Genomic DNA, 18,825 nt, shown 5'->3' on the forward strand with positions numbered 1-18,825 from the left:
TGGAGCCATATCACATCCCCTTTTTTAATCCCTGTTGCATTCCCATGGCAACCCCATTGTACAACTTCTGTAGCCTCATTGCATCCTCCTCGTATCCCTGCTGTGTCTCCTTTGCATACTCCCTTACACCCCTGTTGTATCCCTGTTGTGGCTGCATTGCATTCCCCGCCCCTTGCACTCCCTGTTGCATTGCCTCTTGAGCTGCTGCATTGCATCCCCGTTGCAGCCATGTTGCATTGCCCCTTGCACCCCCAACTGGAGTGATATTGCCTTCCCCTAAGCATCCCCACTGTATCCCTATACAGCTGCCTTGCATTCCTCTCGCACCCCTGTTGTACCCCCTTGCACACCCCCATTTCAGTGTCACTGTGTCCACCTAGCAACCCCATGGAAACTTCATTATGTCCTGCAATTACAACCCTGTTACATCCCCCTTGCACCCCTGCTGCAGCCCTGTTGCATTCCCCCTTGCACCTCCACTGAAGTCCCATTACATGTCCTGATTGCAGACACCTTGTAGCCCCTTTGCACAGTATCCCCCCTTTGCACCCCACTGCAGCCCCCTTTCCACCTCTCTTGTACCCCATTTGTACCAGCACGGAAACCCCATTATGTCCCACAATTACACCCCTGTTTCATCCCCCTTATACCCCTGCTGCAGCCCTATTGCATCCCCCCCTTGCACCCCCATTGAATTCCCATTACAGTTCCACAGCATCCCCCATTGCAGCCCCCCTTCCACCCCTGTTGTACCCTGCCTTGTACCCCCATGGAAGCCCCATTATGTCCCCCCTTGCATCCCTGCTGCAGCCCTATTGCATTCCCCCTTGCATCTCCATTGAAGTCCCATTACATCTCCCTGTTGTAACTGCCATGTAGCCCCTTTGCACTGTATCCCCCCTTTGCACTGTATCACCCCCTTGCACCCCTCTTGTACCCTTATGGAAGATCCATTATGCTCCCCCTTTACACCCCTGTTATATCCCACTTGCACCCCCACTGCAACCCTATAGCATCCCCTCCTTTCACCCCCATTGAATTCCCATCACATCTCCCATTACAGCTCCACTGCATCCCCCATTGCAGCCCCCCTTCCACCCCTGTTGTACCCCACCTTGTACCCCCATGGAAGCCCCATTATGTCCCCCCCTTGCACCCCCACTGCAGCCCTATTGCATCCCCCCCTTGCACCCCGTTCTACCCACGCCCATTGCACCCCCCTTTCACCCCCTTGCAACCCAGTTGTATCCCTCTGTACCCCCCCCCACCCTTCGCATCCCGCCCCCTCCCCGCCCCGACGCATCCCCGCCTCGCCCCCGCGGAGCCGCCCCGGCACCGGCGCGGAAGGGAGGACGCAACGGAGCCGCCCCGTTTCCATTCCTCAGCGCTGCCATTGCGGCTCGACACGGCTCGGATCGGCACGGTGAGAGGCGGGGAGGGGGGGATGTGGGGCTGACGGTAGCAATGCCAGGACCGGGGGGGCGCGGGGAGCGGGGGTGTCCGGGCACCCCCCCGCCCCGGTCCCAACCCTGGCATGGCTAGAGGTGGGGAGGGATAGTGGGTAGATCAGGAGCAAAGCCAAAATGCAAGAAATAATTGTAAAGTATTATTAAAATTTAATTAATTTGCCTTAAAATTCCCCCCCCCCAAATAATGAGAAAACGAGGCACAAAGGGGAGGAGAGTGGCGTCGCATCTCAGCCGCTGCTGTTTGGATGATGCCGTCATTTCTCTAGAGGAGGATGCTTTTGGAGAGGGGGGGCTGCGTGCTGGGAGAGGGAACCTGGAGGTGACACCCAGTACCCCTACGCCATCCCTCTTCACTTCTTTCCTACCCACCCCGCCGCCACCCTGGGGAGCTGAGTCCAGGCACACTCGTGACATCAGATGTGCCGTCCATCCTCCGCTGCGTGCGTGTGCGGCAGGACGGGGATGGCGACGGGGTCTGGAAGGAGGACAGGCACGTTCTGAATTTCTAAACCAGCAACTTGGCTGGTGGCACAGCTCGCTCCGGTCGTGCTTTTCAGCAGCCTTGTCCCCAGGCTGGCTGGCAGCAACGCTGACAGCTCATCCCTCTGTGTTCCCAGCCCCGGGTGCAGCAGTGGGGCTGGGGGCCAGCCTGGACTATCCGGCTCGTGATTAAGAGCCGTATTGCACAGATACAAATGGGTCAGAGATGCACGGTTTGTGAAACGGCGCCGCAGAAATAGTGATCTCATTTCTGCCATCTATAAATAAATCGAGGTGAAAGGGCAGATTTCCTACTCCCAGCCCTCCAGAGGCTGGATTAAGATTGAGAGCTGGCTGGCTGATGGGCAGAGATCTTTCCAATATTAATAGATCTTAAATTATAATTTAACTGTGAACGGCATCTAAAAGATCACACTGCAAAATATACCTCTGAGGAATTGTAATATTAGTTATGTCGTCATTTATGGTCAGTATTATTTTTCTGGCTGTTGAGGATGCCGAGGGGGAGGCGGTTTCCAAGGGCAATGGCTCACATGTTTTGGGGTTTTCTTCTCACATGGTTAGTGGTGTGAGTCAGGGTTTTGGGGGATCCCATTGCCGCCGCTGAGGCTCATCAAAGTCCCCTGTTTCTGCGGTGGGATCTTAAAATTGGTTGATGTTTCTTCTTCTAAAGCTCTTAAAAAAAAAATTAAAGTATGCCTGAATGTGCTGCTCAGCTTTCAGCTATTCGGAGTTTCAAAGCCCATTGTTGGTCAGCCGTGGGCTGCTCTGGGCGCGGGGAGCAGTACGCGAAGCGCCGAGGGCAGGGTGACAGCCCTGGTTTTGCAGCCCAGTCCCGATGAACACAGTCCGATACAACCTTTGGGCTTGAACTTCGGCACATCTGGCCAGTGTGATTCCTGCCTTGTGATAACCCTCCCTGACCTTGCACAGGGCTGCCCAGCACGTTGGCTGCCGCTCTCCCCTCCCCAGCTGAGCCCCTCTGCCTTTTGTGCCACAGCCACCCAACGTGCCCCCCCCCAAGTATCCCTTGCCAGCTCTTGCCCCATCAGGGAGGTTGGCTCTGAGACTTGCTCTGTGAGAGATGCTGATCCTGGTGAAGAGCCTCCTGTCTCCTGGGTGACAATCCCAGCTGCTTTCACATTTCTGGGATTGCTTTTTTTTTTTTTGAGCTAAATGCACTTTTTTGATCCCACACACCGGCATGTGCTGCTGCTGATGCATCTGACATGGGCCTTGGAAAAAAAATCCATATATACACCTGAGTTGCATTGTTGGGTCTCCTCCAGCCTCCCTGGTGTGACCCAATGAGCTTGAAAGAGGAAAAAATACCGATGAGGATTCAAACCTTGCTCACAGTAATTTGTTGTCCCTTTGGCTGGTGGCCCTGGGGACTGCCACCAACATGCTGTCCTTCATAGCAACCTGCACCCCCTCCCGCCTCTTGGCCCCTCTGTTTGCAGCTGATGAGGCACCTGCTTGAATTTGGCACAGAGGAGGAATTGGGAGACAAGTGGAGATGTGGAGGCTCTCCTTAGTGTCTGTGCTTGGTCCATCCATCCCGTTACTGGGGGAGTCCTCCCAGGTGGGCCGTGGGGGCCGTGGCGGTTGGTGCCTGCACCTTGGCTGCCAGCGTGGGAACCAGTGCTCCTGGTCTGGCACCCTGTGCCCTGCTGGGTGTGCAGCCCACTCAGCCTTATCGCCGCCCCAATCACACAGCATTTATCAGACTTGCCTAATTGATGTTTGCAAGTTAATTTATGAGGTACTGGGAGATCCTTCCAAGAAAGCAGTAGCAATGCTTGGGGCCATTTGCTGTGACTCTTGGTCACGGGGCGCCTCAAAGCGATGGATGAGCTGTGGTCTGAAGGCTTACAGCTGTTACTGTGGGGCTCGGTTTTATTTTTAAGTCCACAATGTCTCTCTAGCTGGTAGCGAAGGACCACGCTGGTGTCTGGGGTGGTGCTGCCCGTTCCCGTCCCTGGTACTGGTGCAGCAGGGAGGATGATTATCCCCCGGGCAAAGCACCGTCACAGCGGGTTGACACTGCAAGTGCTCCCGCGTGGCTTTGGGGAGCCGGTGTACCCGCAGTGCTGCTGGGTGCAGGGGTGGCTTTACTGGGCTAGGGGTGCTGGGGACCAGGGTGATGGTGGCCACCCCCGACCGCGGAGCTGGGCCTGCTGGCGTTTCCCTTTCTGCCGCCTCCGTCGGGGGTAACCGTGGAAATGGGTGCCCATGCTCTGCCCACGCAGAAGGAGGCTGGGCACCGCGGGGCTCCCTCAGCATCCTTCCCCCCACCCACGGCGGGCGGGGGCCCGGGCAGGGCTCGCTGGGTGCGCCTGGCTGGCATTGGGCGCCGGGGCTCACGTGGTGAGCGTGGCTGCCATGGCCCTGCCGAAACGCTCCGGCACGATGGGGCCGAGGGTCCCCCGGGACACCCCCGGCCCCGCCGCCGCGGCGGGGGGGATCTCTCGGGGATTTTCTGGCTCGAAGCAGCCCCCGGCTCTCATGCGGGGGGGCTCCGGTGCTCCCGCTTGAGCCTCCAGCGTGAATTTCCACGGCCAAAAGCTGCCGGCGAGTTCGGGCCGGCGTTTCCCTGCCTCTCCGGTAACGTCCTGCGGCTGCTCCGTGCACCCGCTTGGCTCGCACGGGGAGGGCTGGGGGGCACCGGGAGCGCTTGGAACATGGCGTTTAAAACGGAGGGGAAGGGGCTGGGAAGCGGCTGAGCTGGCTTTGTTCTGACAGCCGTAACCGCCCCGTCCCCCCGTGCCGCAGAGCCCTGCGCGGCGGGGGCTGCTGCCGGCCGCCCTCCCCGCGGCCCCGCGCCGGCCTTCGCTCCCTCCCCGGTGGCAGCTGGCACTTTGCTCCTGCTTGGCACAAGTGCCCGTGTTCGGCTTCGTTGTACGAAAGACCGTATTCACAAAAACAGGGGAAACGTTGATCAGAAGGTGAAGATGAGGCGTCTCGAGGGGAAGCCGGTGGCTTAAACACCCCAAACTCGCTGTCTCGCCTGGCTACCGCGTCTGAAAGGAGGAGAAACAGCAGGACTGCGATTTTAACCTTTTTTTCTTCCTCTTCTGACAGTGTTTTCAGACACCGCCACTACCCACCGCGAGCGGGACCTGTGCCGAGAAGAGGAGGGGATCTCTGCGCAGTAAGCTGAGCTTTTTAAAGGCTTTCTCCTCCTTGTTTTGCTTTCCAAGAGCGGTGGGGGCGGCGGAGGCGGTGACCCCGCGCCGGGGAGCACAGGAGCTCCCACTGCCCCTTGCCTTTCCCGTGCTTTGACCTGGCTGCAGCCCCATCTTGTTGCGGGTCGCCGATGGGAACGATGGCGATTTTCTGTGCTTAATTTCTTCTTTGTTGTAGTGACATAGCGAAAGGCAGCGAGTGCTCTTGGGTGGGCTCCCGTGCAGCCCTGCTCTCACGTACAAGGTTTATCCGTTGCACAAAGTGTTTATCTATGAACAAGCCGTGCAGAGATCAAAGATCTTCCTACGAAATGTTAATTAAACGAATAATGGCGTGTTGTTGAGGCTTGAAGAAGGAAATGAGGTTTAGCTTTGTTAAGGAGGTGCCTGGTGGAAATATTTACAGTATTCCTCAAATTTCAGTTATTCCTGTTTTCTCTGGGGGAAGAGGGCAAACCTGGCTGTTGCTTCAGAGGTTCTGCAAACCATTTTTCTTGGTCATGTGTAATGTGGGTGTTTGATGTGATCCATCGTGACGTCGGAAGGGGAGAGGATGTGACTGTGGCAACTTCTGTTCCTCCTTCATGGCAACTTCTGTTCCTCCTTCATGGCGTAACGTACAATATACCGCATGCTGCCGTGAGTCTTGCAGGAAGCAGAAATAAATCTGCCTGTCCTGGCACAGAGAAATGTGGTGGTGGTGATGGGGGGCGGGGATGGCTGGTGGGAGAGCAGGCGCTGAGGATGTTTCGTTTTATAAATGTGTGACAAAAGAGCTAGTGCCGAGGAAAGGGTGAGACATCCGTTGGTTAGCAGGGGGAATTAGAGGAGATGTGTGTGCGACAGGGTTTAATCTCTTAATGAGAAAAATATATCCAGGCTGCCTGTGACAGGGTGAGTTCAGGAAGGAGCGTGGCGTTGTGTGAGAGCTCGCCCTTGCGCCCTGTGTCCTTCGCCTGCTGCCCCTGAGATTGTCCGAAGGATGCTCGGGAGCCGGGATGGGGACCTGTGATGGACAGCAAGTGCAAAATGCCCGTGGGGCAGGAGCGAGGACGTGGGGGTGGAGATGAATTTGTCTCAGATAAGGGCTGGTGGCCAAAGAGCGCCCTGCCAGGTTGTTTCCTTCAGTTCCCGAGCCCATTAATAGGCTCTGCTCCCTTGATTAGTTGGTGCCCGTGCAGAGCAGTAATGAGAGCCGGGCTCAAGCCATCAATTCTAGGTCAGTGGTTGTGTGCTGGGGATGTGGGATTGGGCAGGGGGAGGGGAGCCGGAGCTGGACGCCTGCCTCTGAAAACCAGCGTGGAGCCGGCGTTAGGACAGCCCTTTCCCGTCGCCGAGGGAAGGCTGCCTGCGCCCAACAGAGCGGGGCTGTGCTTCCCTGCCTGCCAACTGCCCCAAGGGCCACACCGCACCCTGTCACCCCAGACGTGGTCTGTGCCTGTTAAGGGGGCTCATTGCCCGTTTGAGATGTGCTCTCCTGAGAGGATAACATTGCAATAATTAGATCCATTAAGAAGCCAGAATAAATAATTGAGTTTTAAAACTGAAAGAGACTTTGCCGTGCTCTTAAGCCTCTCACAGAGCCGCTTTCCTCTCTCTCTGGCAGCAGAGATCTCATTTAGCGTTGACTTGTCATTGTTTCTGGTGTTTAACCTCTGATCCTTCCCTAAATGCAGACAGGTGAGGCTGGGAAGTGGAGACCAGCATGGACCTGGATGTGCTGAACATGTTTGTCATCGCCGGCGGCACCCTGGCCATCCCCATCCTGGCCTTCGTGGCCTCCTTCCTCCTCTGGCCCTCAGCGCTCATCCGCATCTACTACTGGTGAGCTCATTAGCCCGGCTGCTCTCATCTTAGTGCAAGGGTGGCATTGCTGCCAGTCCTCATCAGGTCCCTGCGTGCTGGCACACGGGTGCACACAGAGCCCAAGGGCAGCAAGGTGGCACGGGCAGAGGGGGGTGTTCCTGCCCATGATGGTGACAGGAGCGGGTGAGGTGGGGTTTACCACGGGTGTACTGGCTGTGTGTAGCTTTAAGCATCTCTGGGAGAAGAAAATGGCGTTTTCTTACTGCTTTTTTGCTCCTGGGGCTTATGTCTGTCGGGGCAGCCTCAGCTGGGCTGCAGGATGTCTCCGAACGTTTTCGGGTTGTTTCCCCCAAGGACAGGACTGCGGCTGGGAAGAGCATCACCGTTGCTGCTGGTCCCCCAGCCTGACAGCCCCAGCAGGCTGGTGACCTCCCCTTGGCGATGCAGCCATAGGTGTGGGTGTCCTGGGCTCTGCCGCAGCTCCCCCGGCTCACACACTCCCTCCTGGTTAGCAGCCTGCTCCACACACAGGGACTTTTCTCTCGCTAGTAGCTACAGACAAGGCTTTTCTCATTTTCCCCCTCTCTTCTGGGCTGGGGCATCAGAGAAGATGGAGTGATGCTTTTCCTTACGCCCTCGCATCCCATCCTTTCTGGTACCGGGAGGCAGGCACTGCATCCTTCGGTCTTCGTCTGTCCCTGGAAATCAGTGATAAGCACGCTGTTGGCTTTCCTGTCTGGGAAAAGCTGGAATAACGCCCTTCAGAAGCCGGGGTAGTGTCTCACCGCCCGGCGCAGGCAGTTGCAGGCAGCACGGCAGGCTGCCCACACATGCTGCTGGCAGATGGTGGCTCCTGCAGTTTTGCTCACGGGGTGTTTCCAAATCAACCTGACCTCCTGTGAGAGAAGGACATTAGCCCACCCCGGCACTCGGACGCAGCAGCGTGATGAAGCCTGTGTCTAATGGCACGCTTATTAGCAACGTTTTAATCACAGCGTCTGGGGTCTGAGAGAGGAGGGAGGATGGGAGGAAACCCCCAGCGCCTGGATCGGCACGGGGGAGAATTTCTTCCTGTTGTGCATCACATGGGGACCTGCGAGGCCAAACGTCACTGCAAAGGAGAGCAGGCGGTGTGACAGCCTCCTGCCCTGGGGACAACCGGGCTGCTGCCTGGGGGCAGATCCAGATGTACTGGGCTTGTCAGTCAAAGGGGTGTTTTTCCTTTGGACATACAAGTGGCCGGTGGAAGCCAAGGAGGACCCTGATGGGCTCAGGCTCAGAGGAGGATCACTGGAGAAACGCTGCCGCACCAGAGCAGAGCGAGCGTGGTCGGGGCGAAGCCTTCCGAGGGCCAGAGTGGGATGGCAGGACAGGCAGCGGAGGGCAAGGGGCTGCTGCTGGGAGCTTTGAGGAGCCGAGTTGAGAGGGAGGTAGAGAAGACCCTGCTGCCGTGTCCTTCGGGGCTGCAAATCAGGGGCTGAGTGAAAACGCACCGCGGGTAGGTCGGTCTGTGCTCGGCTGAGGGAGGGAGCGTGTGAGCAGAGATCAGCAGGGCTGTTTTCTTTGGAAGGGTAAGTGCCCCCATCTCTCTCTCTTCCAGTGCTTCTGGCAGCATTGGCATCTCACAGGAGTAACTGCGAAGCTCTGTGTGTCACGGGCACCTCTTTTCTTAGGGATGGCGGGTGAGAAGAGCGTGTTCGCCCTTTACTCTTCCTTTCCCATTTGCTTCTTTCTGAGTCGTTTTTCTTGGGGTGAAATCTTTGTGTTTCCCCATTGGCAGAGGCAGGAGAGGGGCAGGCAGCATGCCGTGCTGCTCCCCTCTTTCAGCCCCATGTGGCTCCAGCTTTGCAGCCCGGCTCCTGGGAGGTCCCTGGGGCAGGGGGACGCTTCGCCCTTCTCCCACTACCCACTGCCCCCCTCCTCCTCCTCGCTGCCGCTCTGCATGTCCTCAGCCAGCGTGGCCGAGGGTCACGCTGAGCCCCCGGGGCTGTCCGGGGCTGCCGCCGGCCCCGGAGCCTGCCTGCTCTGCCTGCTCTGTTGCCCAGGGTTAATCAGTTTAGCTGCTGGCACTAAGCGCGTTCACACTTTGTGAGGGATCAGTTCAGCTTTGCACAGATTATTTTGCCTTCTGCTGAATTGATCCATCAGGATCAGTTGCTAAAAATGTTATTATCTTGCCCATGGGTAGTTTACCCCAGTGTCTTTGAGGCAAGGGCTCTTAAGACACTTATTCAGGGAGAAATTCACCTCTCCTTGTAGGACCAGCACAGAGCCGAGATGCTGCTTAAGTCCCGCTAACTCCCTCCAAAAAGGGATTATGCTAAAAGAGGATTGCACTACGCATAAGCTGTGAGTGGGCAGAGAGCTAGGGCAGCCTAGCAGTGTTGGTGACCTTGCTCTTGTGTCTCAAATAAATTCTGATATCACATATCCAAGTATTTGCTGGTGTCTTGGCCATCAGGAGTAGCCTGGTAGTTATCCTGACAAGGGTTACGTCTGAGTACAGGGGACATGCAGAGAAAGCAAGTGTGCTCCTCCGTCTCGGACTGCATGTACGCATCATGTGTCCAAAGTGTCACTGACAATCTCTGTCCAGGTCCCCTCTGGTTTCACTGCATCCTCTTTGACCAGGCTGCAGGTGCGTGCTGGCAGGAGCTGTCTGCCTCGGCTCTCAGAGGAACAGCCCAGGTTTCCCTGGGATTAGCCCGGTATCTTCTGGGGTGTTTGACCCTGCATAAGGATGGTCCCCTCCGGTCCTTTGAGTGTGTATAAATACGTTTTTAAAGCTTGTCTAGTTGGTATGTGGGAACTGGGTTTCTGTGGTGCTCCTGGGCGACACGGTTGTTTTGGCTGGGATCTGATGTGCTTGTCTGTGGGGTGATGTTCTCCCATTGCTGCAGGACTGTGCCCAGACAAACCTGTGACAGATCCACCTTTCCCACCTGGAAGAAGTGCCTCCCTTGGCCTGCCCGTCCCTCACGCTGCCTCGCCATGTGTGCTGCCTCTCTCCTCATACCAACCTTTGGGCGTTGTCAGTTTTAGGATTGTTAATTTGGCCCATTTCCATTGCCAGATTAGTTATTTAGGGTCTTTTTTGAAGTTTTAATCAAACAGAGTGTCTCCACAAGCCAGCTGCAGTGCAGCTGTGAATAGCCAGCCACCAGCACTACACCTGTAGGGATCACATGTAAGCACAGGGTCTGATCCAGGGACCAGATGCTCAGAATTAGTCCCAGTTAGTCCCGTGACAGCACTGGTGTGAGCCCAGCCTAACTGGCCTTAACAAACTAGCAAATCTGTGGGTGAGTTTGGACTTGTCACCTGGCTTATATTGTCGCTGGGCCCTGGTCTTGCCTCACTCACTGGTATTGTTTTCTCCTTGTTTCCAGGTACTGGCGCCGAGCCTTGGGTATGCAGGTTAGATATGCAAACTACGATGACTATCAGTTTTGTTATTCCTATAGAGGGAGACCTGGCTACCGACCGTCCATCCTGATGTTACATGGGTTCTCAGCCCACAAAGACATGTGGCTGTCCATAGTCAAGGTGGGACTCCATTCCTATCATGTTGCTGCTTAGTGAGAGTCGATGGTCCTGGGCTTGGGGGGCAGTGTGGGGACCCAACGGTTGCATGCATGGGATGTGATGATAGCTGTAACGTGCTAGAAACACCCTCCTTAGCTCTGTTCTCGTTGCTTGTTGGATCCCTTTCATCCCTATGACATGCGGAGCTGCACGGGAAGAGCAGTACGTACCTGCCTCTTCCATGGGAAGCAAGTCTTGGCTGTGGTTTCTCATCATGTCATCCTTGGTACATGAGCTGACTTACTCTGATGCAGGAGTAACCAGGGGCTGCTCAGAGAAGAGCGACCCCCCTGCTCCCACCCGTGGTCACCAGTTTCCATCCCTGGGCTTCACAGCAGTTCCCCTGTGCTGTAAACACCCCTGGTTTGTTTCTGCAGTTCCTGCCGAAGAACCTGCACTTGGTGTGTGTTGACATGCCCGGGCACGAGGGCACGACCCGCTCGGCCTTGGATGATTACTCCATTAGCGGGCAAGCAAAGAGAATACACCAGGTAAAGCCCCAGCATTGCATTGCCTCTGCAGAGGGAGGCAGGGACGTGGGGGATGTGGGGACATGGGGGATGTGGGGACGTGAGGGATGCTAAGCCCCATGAGCCCTGACTCGTGTGGCCCAGCTCCCTCCCTTCCCAGGCAGCCAGAGCCTCCAAGCTCAAGCTTTTGAGTCGAATTTCTCTAATGAACCCATGCTGTTGCTGCTCCTCCCCTAACAACGCTCCTTCTGCTCCCCTGCCAGTTCGTGGAGTGCATCAGGCTGAACAGAAGGCCCTTTCATCTGGTTGGCACCTCCATGGGGGGAAACGTTGCCGGCGTCTATGCTGCTCAGTACCCAGAAGACATTTGCAGCCTGACCCTCATCTGTCCTGCAGGTGGGCGATGCAGGGGGGGGCGAGATGGGGCGAGGGCAAGCAGGAGCCGGTGCAAAAGCCCAGAGCAGTGCTGGAGGCAAAAGAGACTTTTAGTGCAAAGCATTTTTAAATAATTTGTATGTACAGTCTGAAAATCTCTGGCAGGGCACAGGAGGAAATTGCAGCCTTGTCCTGACTGCTCTTCTCCAGGGCTTTGGAGTTTGCCTCGCTGTGCCTTGGGTAGAGCTGGGACTGGGGCAAATGGGACAAGTCCTGCTCTGGAGAAATGTGCCTTTTCCCTCCGGATGGCAGCATTTCACATCTGCAGCCTCTCGGTTCTGGAGGGGGAACCCAGGCAGCAACAGGAAAAGCCTCCCCAGTCTGGCCTCTTGAGACCCCCGGTGTGCCTGAGGGCTGGGGCTTCTGGAGCCGGAGAGCTCTGTCCTCCCACGTTTGGGTGCTCTGAGTAGGAAAAGCACTTCAGGGCTGAGCACAGGTCAGCGGGGTGTCCCTGTGCCCACGCAGCACCCCTCCATCCCCACCGTCCCCTCCATCCCCACCGTCCCCTCCATCCCCACCGTCCCCTCCATCCCCACTGCCCCCACCATCCCCTTGGCTGGGGGGCTCGGGGGAGCCTGGGCATAGACATGCTGCAGGAGCCGTGGGGGGTTTGGCAGGGAGCCTCTCTGCTGGGGAGGGCTTCGCTGCATCCCGGTTGTTATAGCAGCTCCTTCCCCCTCCCACACAAGGAAAGCTGCTCCCAGATGAGAAATAAGTGATAAAGCAAAGCGCTCGTTACCTCGCTGCCGGGCTCTGGGAGTGGCAGGGTTCCCGCTCCTCCCTGGGAGAGGGGGTGGCTGACTCTCTGTGTGTTTCTGGGTGTGAAGCCTCTGCGTAGGGGCTGCAGAGAGGTTTGGGGTTAAGCTGTCGGGATTTTCCCAGATTTTTTTCTTCCCCCCTTTTTTATTTTTTTTTTTTTAATGAGTGAGCAGGCGGGAGGCAGAGGCAGGGATGAGGGAGGTCAGCACAGTGATGCTCTGCCAGTGGGGCTGGTGGGGGTCTCGTCCGGGTTTTAGGTTGTGCCCCCCTTCTCGTTCGACCCAGGCCTGCCAAGTACCACCGACAGCAAGTTCATTAAGCAGCTCCGGGAGCTGAAAGACTCGGAACACATCGACAGGATCCCTTTAATTCCCTCGACGCCCGAGGAGATGGCGGATATGCTGAAGCTTTGCTCCTACGTTCGCTTCAAGGTGCCACAGCAGGTGAGGAGTCTGGGCTGGCTGCGGCGGCCAGGAAAGGGGGGCTTGGAGGTGGGGAGCGGGTTTGCTTCTCCCTGAGCCTGCGTGGCGGCAGCTGGGGCAATGCCGGGAGCAGAACCTGTGCTGCCTTCCCCCCCCATCCCCAGGCAGGGCATTGTCAGCCCCGCTCCCAGCATCTTTCCAGCACTTTCCCTTCAAACCCACTTTTTCCAGCTCCCTCTGGCAGCGCCCACCGAAATTCCTCCTCCCACGAGGTCTTTGGCAGCGGGCTGGGATGTCGAAGGGTTTTTTTACTAAATATGGCTGGCAGGAAGCATTAAATAACTAAGGCGGCTGTTGTCCGGCCTGGAGGGGGATTGTTTGCTGCTTTTTAAGCAAAAGTGATGGAAACGTTGATCGTCTCATTGTCAGGCAAGAGGAACTTGGCGAGGAGCTGGCCATTTAGCTGGTTTTCCTTAGGAAGTCTGGGACGAGTAGATTGGAGAGTAAGAAAAATATGTGAGGTAATGCCAAGACCTTTATTTTTTTTTTATTGGCAAAAGAATAAAAGAAGAAAGAAAAGCACAGTCACGGCTGAGGTGGCCTGCTGGCCTGGGGGAGAAATTGGGGTTTGCATCATAAGAGACAAAAGTACTTGTTGCTGAAACATACGTTACTCAAGCGCGGTTGCGACAGCCGGCCGTGCCTAGGAAGGAGCTCGAGCTGGGGCCAGGCTGTGCAGGGCACGCCGGGGGCTCGCTCAGCCCCGTGCGGGGCGTGGGCCCCCAGCAGCTCTCCTCTGCTCTCCCTGCAGATCCTCCAGGGCCTCGTTGACGTTCGCATCCCACACAACGACTTTTACCGGAAACGTAAGTGGGCGACGGCAGCCCCTCTCACAGGGCTTTCCAGCCGGACCCCTGGGGTGTGGGGATGGGCTGTCCCCGGCCCCATGTCCCCCGCTGCCATCTGTCCCCATGCCCCCCTGCTGCCTTGCTGAGGGTGGGAGCGGGCAACGTCATTAACAGCTTTGGGGATGCACCTTGGTCACTGGTAGCAACCCACTGCCACCCCCACGGGCAATGGGGTTGCTGCTTCACCCTTATCCTGCCAGCTGGGTTAATTAGTACTAATATCTGTGAGGAGATGGGCTTGGAGGAGGATCTCTCTGCAGAGGGGCTTGGTGGTGGTGCAGGACTCAGCCTTTGCAAGGACAGCCCACGGGGCTCTCTCCATCACCCCTGCCTGGGTTTTGCACCGAGGGGACGCTGACAGGGTTGTCCCCAGTGACCCCTGTGAGAAGGGAAGGCAAAGCATCCCCACGTAGGACTGACTCTCCTCTCGCCCCCACTAGTGTTTTTAGAAATCGTGGATGAAAAGTCCAGGCACTCTCTCCATGAGAACATGAGCAAGATCAAAGCGCCGACGCAGGTCATCTGGGGAAAGCAGGACCAGGTACACGGCCACCTCTGCCTCCGCCATGGGACCGTGTCTCCATCTCCGCCCACGGGGGCACAGTGGGCTGTGCTGCCGAGCTGTGCGCTGCTCTGTGTCGAGCTGGCACATGTGTGACCCCATCCCCGGTGGGTCTGGACATGGGGCTTGGCGAGGTGATGGGCAGAAAGCTGCCAGCCAGCGTGGGGCTGGAGGGAGGAGAGGGCAGAGCCGGGGCTGGGGCGGGCGAGGGGGCAGGCGTGGGCTGGGGAGAGGAATAAGTGCCAGCAAGGAGAGTTGTCCTGGCAACTGGGGAGAGATGTGCTGTTTGTGGGCAGGCGGCGAGGCAAAGGCACGAGGCTTCGTAGGGCTGGTTGCAGAGGGAGGAGTGGGAAGGAGGCAAGCTACAGGCATGCTGAGGGCTCTGTGAATGCAAAGGTGCAAGTGTTCGCTTGCAATGGCCCCTTTGCACTGAGCCAGCAGCCAAAAAGCATCCAAGAGAGTTCCCTGCTGCATGCTGAGATTGGCACCAGGCAGCCTCCCTGTCCCATCCCCAGGTGCGGGTACCGCGGGATGGGGCTGGCATCGCAAGGACCGTGTCCGCATCCCTGCTCAGCATCTCGCTTGGGCTTGCAAAGACAGCTCCAATGGGATTTCTACAGTGTCCAGCAAAGCCTAGCTCTGCCTGTGGGAGTGACTGTTTTTTCCCCTGCCCCCCAGGTCCTGGATGTTTCTGGTGCTAGCGTTTTAGCGGGTGCTATCCCAGACTGCCATGTGTACATCCTGGAGAACTGCGGGCACTCGGTGGTGGTGGAGCGGCCCCGCAAGACGGCCAACCTCATCCTGGAGTTCCTGGCACTGCTGCACAGCGTGGACAACTACAAGAAGCAGGCGTGAGCACGGCGGGGAGCCGAGCACCCACGCCAGGTCTTTTAAATTGTAAAGTACTGCAGCTCTGATAAGTTCTCAGGGATCTTGTACAAATCGGGGTGAATGCCAAAGTCCCTGAGGAAGGCAGAATCACTGATACCTAAACCTATAGCACCGCCGGCGCAGCAACCTAGGGGTCATTGAGCAGCCTCCCTAGATACAGGAATGGAAGCAGAATCTCTCCCTTTTCTACTTAGAGAGAAAGTAGAAATGAGCTGAAATCACCAAGCGCTAGCCATGCCGCGTGCTGAAGCTCCTTTCGCAGCCGCCCATCTTACCCGAGTTACCGACACGTAGTTGTTAATGACATTTACCTAAACTATGGAAGAAGTGTAGGAAGGAGGAAGTGTTCTGGACTGAGACTTACAATATTTCTACTACTTAGAGTCAGTCACGTTGCATGCTGCCGTGCTGTAAGAGAACCCCAGCGCTCCAGGCGTCTGCTCCAGTGCTCTGTGTGTAGCTCCTTAACTTGTGATTTATGCAGAAAACAACAGAAAACTTCACGTGTGGAAGTCCAGTGACTGTATGTGCAAAAATGTTTACACTTTGAGTGGGTTTTTTTAAATCCCCGAACAGCTCCTGCGTATATGTAATGCCTTAACTTTGCCCAGGGTACGGCGTCGGCGCGCAGCCCGCCTGAGGGTGAACACAGTGAGTGACAGCTCGGGGTGCAGACAGCAGCTTCGCTGCCATTGTGCGAACCGGAGGGATGGAAACCGCCCGGGGTGATTCGGTCCCCGAGTCAGCAATAAGCCCACGGGCAGAGTGCGAGTCAGCAAACTCGGGCGAACTCTTGTGTCAGCTCTTCTATCGCATCGCGCTGCTGAACACGTTGGTGTAAATGATGATTTTCTTAATGAATTCTGTGAATTCTGCGAACGCCGACGTCACCAAAACCAGGCGTGAGGGGTGGGAGCGGGCTGTGTATGTGAATAGTGCAGGGGATGCGGGCTGCTGGGCTCGCTGGGCAGCGAGGAGGGGGACAGCTCGCCTGTGAGGCGCTGGAAAGGTATGGTGTGCTTGTGCGTCCTCTTGATGACTGTAACTCCTGACCAAGTGAAATTATAGCTAGAAATGGGCAACGCAGACAAGCCACGCTTTGCATCCTGCAAGGTGATGTACGGGGACGGATCCTGCCCCTCCTAGGTGCGGTCCCTTGCTGCGTGTCCCACGGGGAGAGGGCTGGTCCTGGTCGTGGGCAGGACCAACGGCTGCTGGAGGGCAGGGTGGTGCGTGGTCCTCTCAAAGGCAAAGCAGCAGGTGAGCATCACCCCTGGGTCACCCCCAGCCCTCCCCGGGGGCTGACCCCAGGTGCTGCAAGACGCCCCCGCAGCCTGGGTACCCACACGTGCGGTGCTGACAGCCATCCTCTCGCCATCCCTCCGAGGTACCCCAACCTGTACTATATCTGAAACCCCCCGCCAGCTTCTCTGCTCATCTTAAGAGAAGAAACATCATTCTTTTAGAAAATTAGAAATTTGCTGTTAATTGCTTGGTTATTGTTTCTACTACAGGAGCTGATTTAAAAAAAAAGAAAAATTGCTGATAGTTTTATGTGGTAAAAGTCAGAAAAAGTTGTTTGGTATCTATATGGTTTCTCATATGCCACAGATTGCTGTACACAAAGGATTTATATGGCTATTAAAATCTAGTGATTTAAGGAGTCCACCGTGCAATGATTATTTTTTCCTCTCAGGAAGAAGGGGGCTGTGGTGTGGGATGATGCACAGCACATGGGACTTGCTCTGCTGCTTCTTTCCTCCCCATGTTTCTGGGAGATGCAGGTTTTGCCTCGAGGAGTATTTGATAATATCAAGAGAGACGGTGAAGACCAGGAAGGCTTGAGTCTCATATCTTCAAAGGCAATATGAATTTTTCTTTTTATTAAGAGGAGGTGGCCCTAAACACTCAAGAAGGAAAATAAAATCTCAAGGGCAGGGGAGTTAGCTTTTAAGCAACAAGATTCCTCTTAAAACTCTTGAAAGTGTGTTAAATACCAATTTCAGCTGTAATTACAAGTGTTACTGAATTCACAGAGTGTGCGAGGAATAGCGTTACATCAGTATCCAAGCAAAAGTATTTGCATTTCTCCTTTCCCCAGGAGGCTGCCGAGGCCCGGCAGCTGCTGTGTTTGACGGAGGAGCTGCAGGGAGGGCTGGGGAGCATCCCCCTGGCACCTCGTGCCCCTGCCTGCACCCTGCCATAGCACCCCGCAGTCAAGCTGCACAGCCAAGGGCAGCTCCTGCTCGTGCTGGCGGTGCCCGTGCCCAGGCTGGCCCTGGACCAGCCCCGGAGCCCACTCAGGAGAGGCAGGGAGGGAGGCTGCCCGCACCTGGAAACACACCTGAAAGCACACCTGATCACACACCCGCTAACGCCGGTGCAGGTTCCCACTAACCCTCGTTTCCTGCTGGGAGCCAGAAAAGCCCCACACCATGCAAGAGCTGCTCCTGTGTTTTCAGCTGCTGAGCCCCAGGGAGCCCCGGCCACCCGTCAGGTAAGGCTGCGCTCCTGGGCTGTGCGTGGGGCTCGGGATGGGGCAGAGGGTCCTGCTCCTTCGGGGGGGTTTGGGTGTCCTGTGGGCAGAGCTGGGGGAACCACAAGGAAACCACTGGATCCCAGTTGCAGCAAGCCTGGGCGCTGGGAACCTGCATCATGGCGTGGCAGGAGGGAGGAGTTTGCCTTTTGTTTTGTTGCCTGGTGTTTTAAGTGTTGCTTTCCTTGGAATTATGTGAATAAACCAGGTCTGTGCTGGGGCTGGGCTGGGTGGCAAGGCTCATGGAGGCAGAGGCTCACATAAAAGTTGAGTAGGGAGTCAGCCCTTGGTTGTTGTGGGTCTTACCGAGGCTGGTTCACTGTATCCTGAAAAGAGGTTGCAAAACAGACCAGGGCCGGCTCGCTAATAAACCTGATGATGCCTTGGAGCAAGCTGTCCTGCTGCTGAGCATCCAGGTTGTGGCAGTGCCTGTCGCCCCGCTCCTGGGGTGTCAGTGGGACCAGGAGGGATGGAGCTGGTGGCAACTGCTCCTGGGCACTCAGTATGTGCCTCACTGCTGCTGAGGGGGAAAATTAGGTGCTCTTGAAACACGGGCACCCAGGGAAACCTGGGCTGGGTCCTGCTCCACGCAGCTGCAGCCAGTTGTTTGCCCCCAGTAGAGAAGCATCTTTCTCCCCTTTTTTCCAGCAAAGGAGAATAACAGCATCTGCTGCCTTGGGGGGGTTCACCAGCGCAGCCCTGCGCAGAGCATCCCCTGACGGGTGGGGCGATGCTCGGGGTGTCTGGCGCCATGGTTTGGGCGCTGCCGTGGGTGTCCCCCACCCTGGGAGCCCGTCCCCCGGCTGAACCTTCCCCTGAATCAAAGTGTTTCGCAATCCTCTTGGACACAAGCTGTGTTTTTCCCACGGGAGCCTGGATGGGAGCACCCCGGGGCATGGCCCCTCGCACCCACTGTGGGAGGGGGCACCGCAGCCCCCACCCGTGACCCTGCATGCCGGGGCGCAGTGGAGGCATGTGTCCCCCATTACGCCCGCGGCTGCTCGGTGACGTGGCGAGGGTCCTCTGCCCAGACCCTCCAGCTGAGACCTGTGGCGAGTGCCAGGAAAACATACAGGATCTGGCGGGGGGTTGTGTTTCTGTTATTTTTCCTTCCAGAGGCCCTTTTCCGAACACCAGCCTCTTGGGGGCGGTTTGGGATCGTTCACTGAACCCTCGCTGGGCCACCAGCCCTCGGTGGCTTCCCCCTGCCATCCCCTGCCTCCGCCCGCGGCCTGGGACACAGGCAGCGAGCCTTGGTTTGCCTTTCTTACAGAAAAACTTTGTCCTTCGGCC

At 56.8% G+C, this 18,825-nt stretch overlaps 1 protein-coding gene across 3 annotated transcripts; it reads left to right on the forward strand.

Annotated features, from left to right (window-relative positions):
* The first annotated feature begins 1,346 nt into the window (after positions 1-1,346).
* ABHD6 (abhydrolase domain containing 6, acylglycerol lipase) lies at positions 1,347-16,659 on the forward strand. 3 transcript variants are annotated; one of them, XM_068409418.1, is made up of 10 exons: positions 1,347-1,423; positions 5,055-5,124; positions 6,835-6,982; positions 10,354-10,510; positions 10,927-11,040; positions 11,283-11,415; positions 12,499-12,656; positions 13,447-13,501; positions 13,984-14,084; positions 14,784-16,659. In XM_068409418.1, the coding sequence occupies exons 3-10, from the start codon at positions 6,864-6,866 to the stop codon at positions 14,958-14,960; spliced, it is 1,014 nt and encodes a 337-aa protein (XP_068265519.1). In that variant the 5' UTR covers positions 1,347-1,423; positions 5,055-5,124; positions 6,835-6,863; the 3' UTR covers positions 14,961-16,659. The 3 variants fall into 3 exon arrangements, with proteins under 3 accessions (XP_068265519.1, XP_068265520.1, XP_068265522.1); XM_068409419.1 differs by lacking the exon at positions 1,347-1,423 and adding an exon at positions 4,359-4,577; XM_068409421.1 differs by lacking the exons at positions 1,347-1,423; positions 5,055-5,124 and adding an exon at positions 5,134-5,797.
* The last annotated feature ends 2,166 nt before the right edge of the window (positions 16,660-18,825 follow it).

This window comes from Nyctibius grandis, chromosome 10, assembly GCF_013368605.1.
Source record: "Nyctibius grandis isolate bNycGra1 chromosome 10, bNycGra1.pri, whole genome shotgun sequence".
NCBI classification, from domain to species: domain Eukaryota; kingdom Metazoa; phylum Chordata; class Aves; order Nyctibiiformes; family Nyctibiidae; genus Nyctibius; species Nyctibius grandis.

Bases quoted from the DNA above. Each gene is read 5' to 3' on its own strand.
- ABHD6 (XM_068409418.1), top strand. From the start codon at position 6,864: ATGGACCTGGATGTGCTGAACATGTTTGTCATCGCCGGCGGCACCCTG. The intron at 6,983-10,353 runs GTGAGCTCATTA...CCTTGTTTCCAG, and splicing joins CTCATCCGCATCTACTACTG to GTACTGGCGCCGAGCCTTGG. The intron at 10,511-10,926 runs GTGGGACTCCAT...TTGTTTCTGCAG, and splicing joins TGTGGCTGTCCATAGTCAAG to TTCCTGCCGAAGAACCTGCA.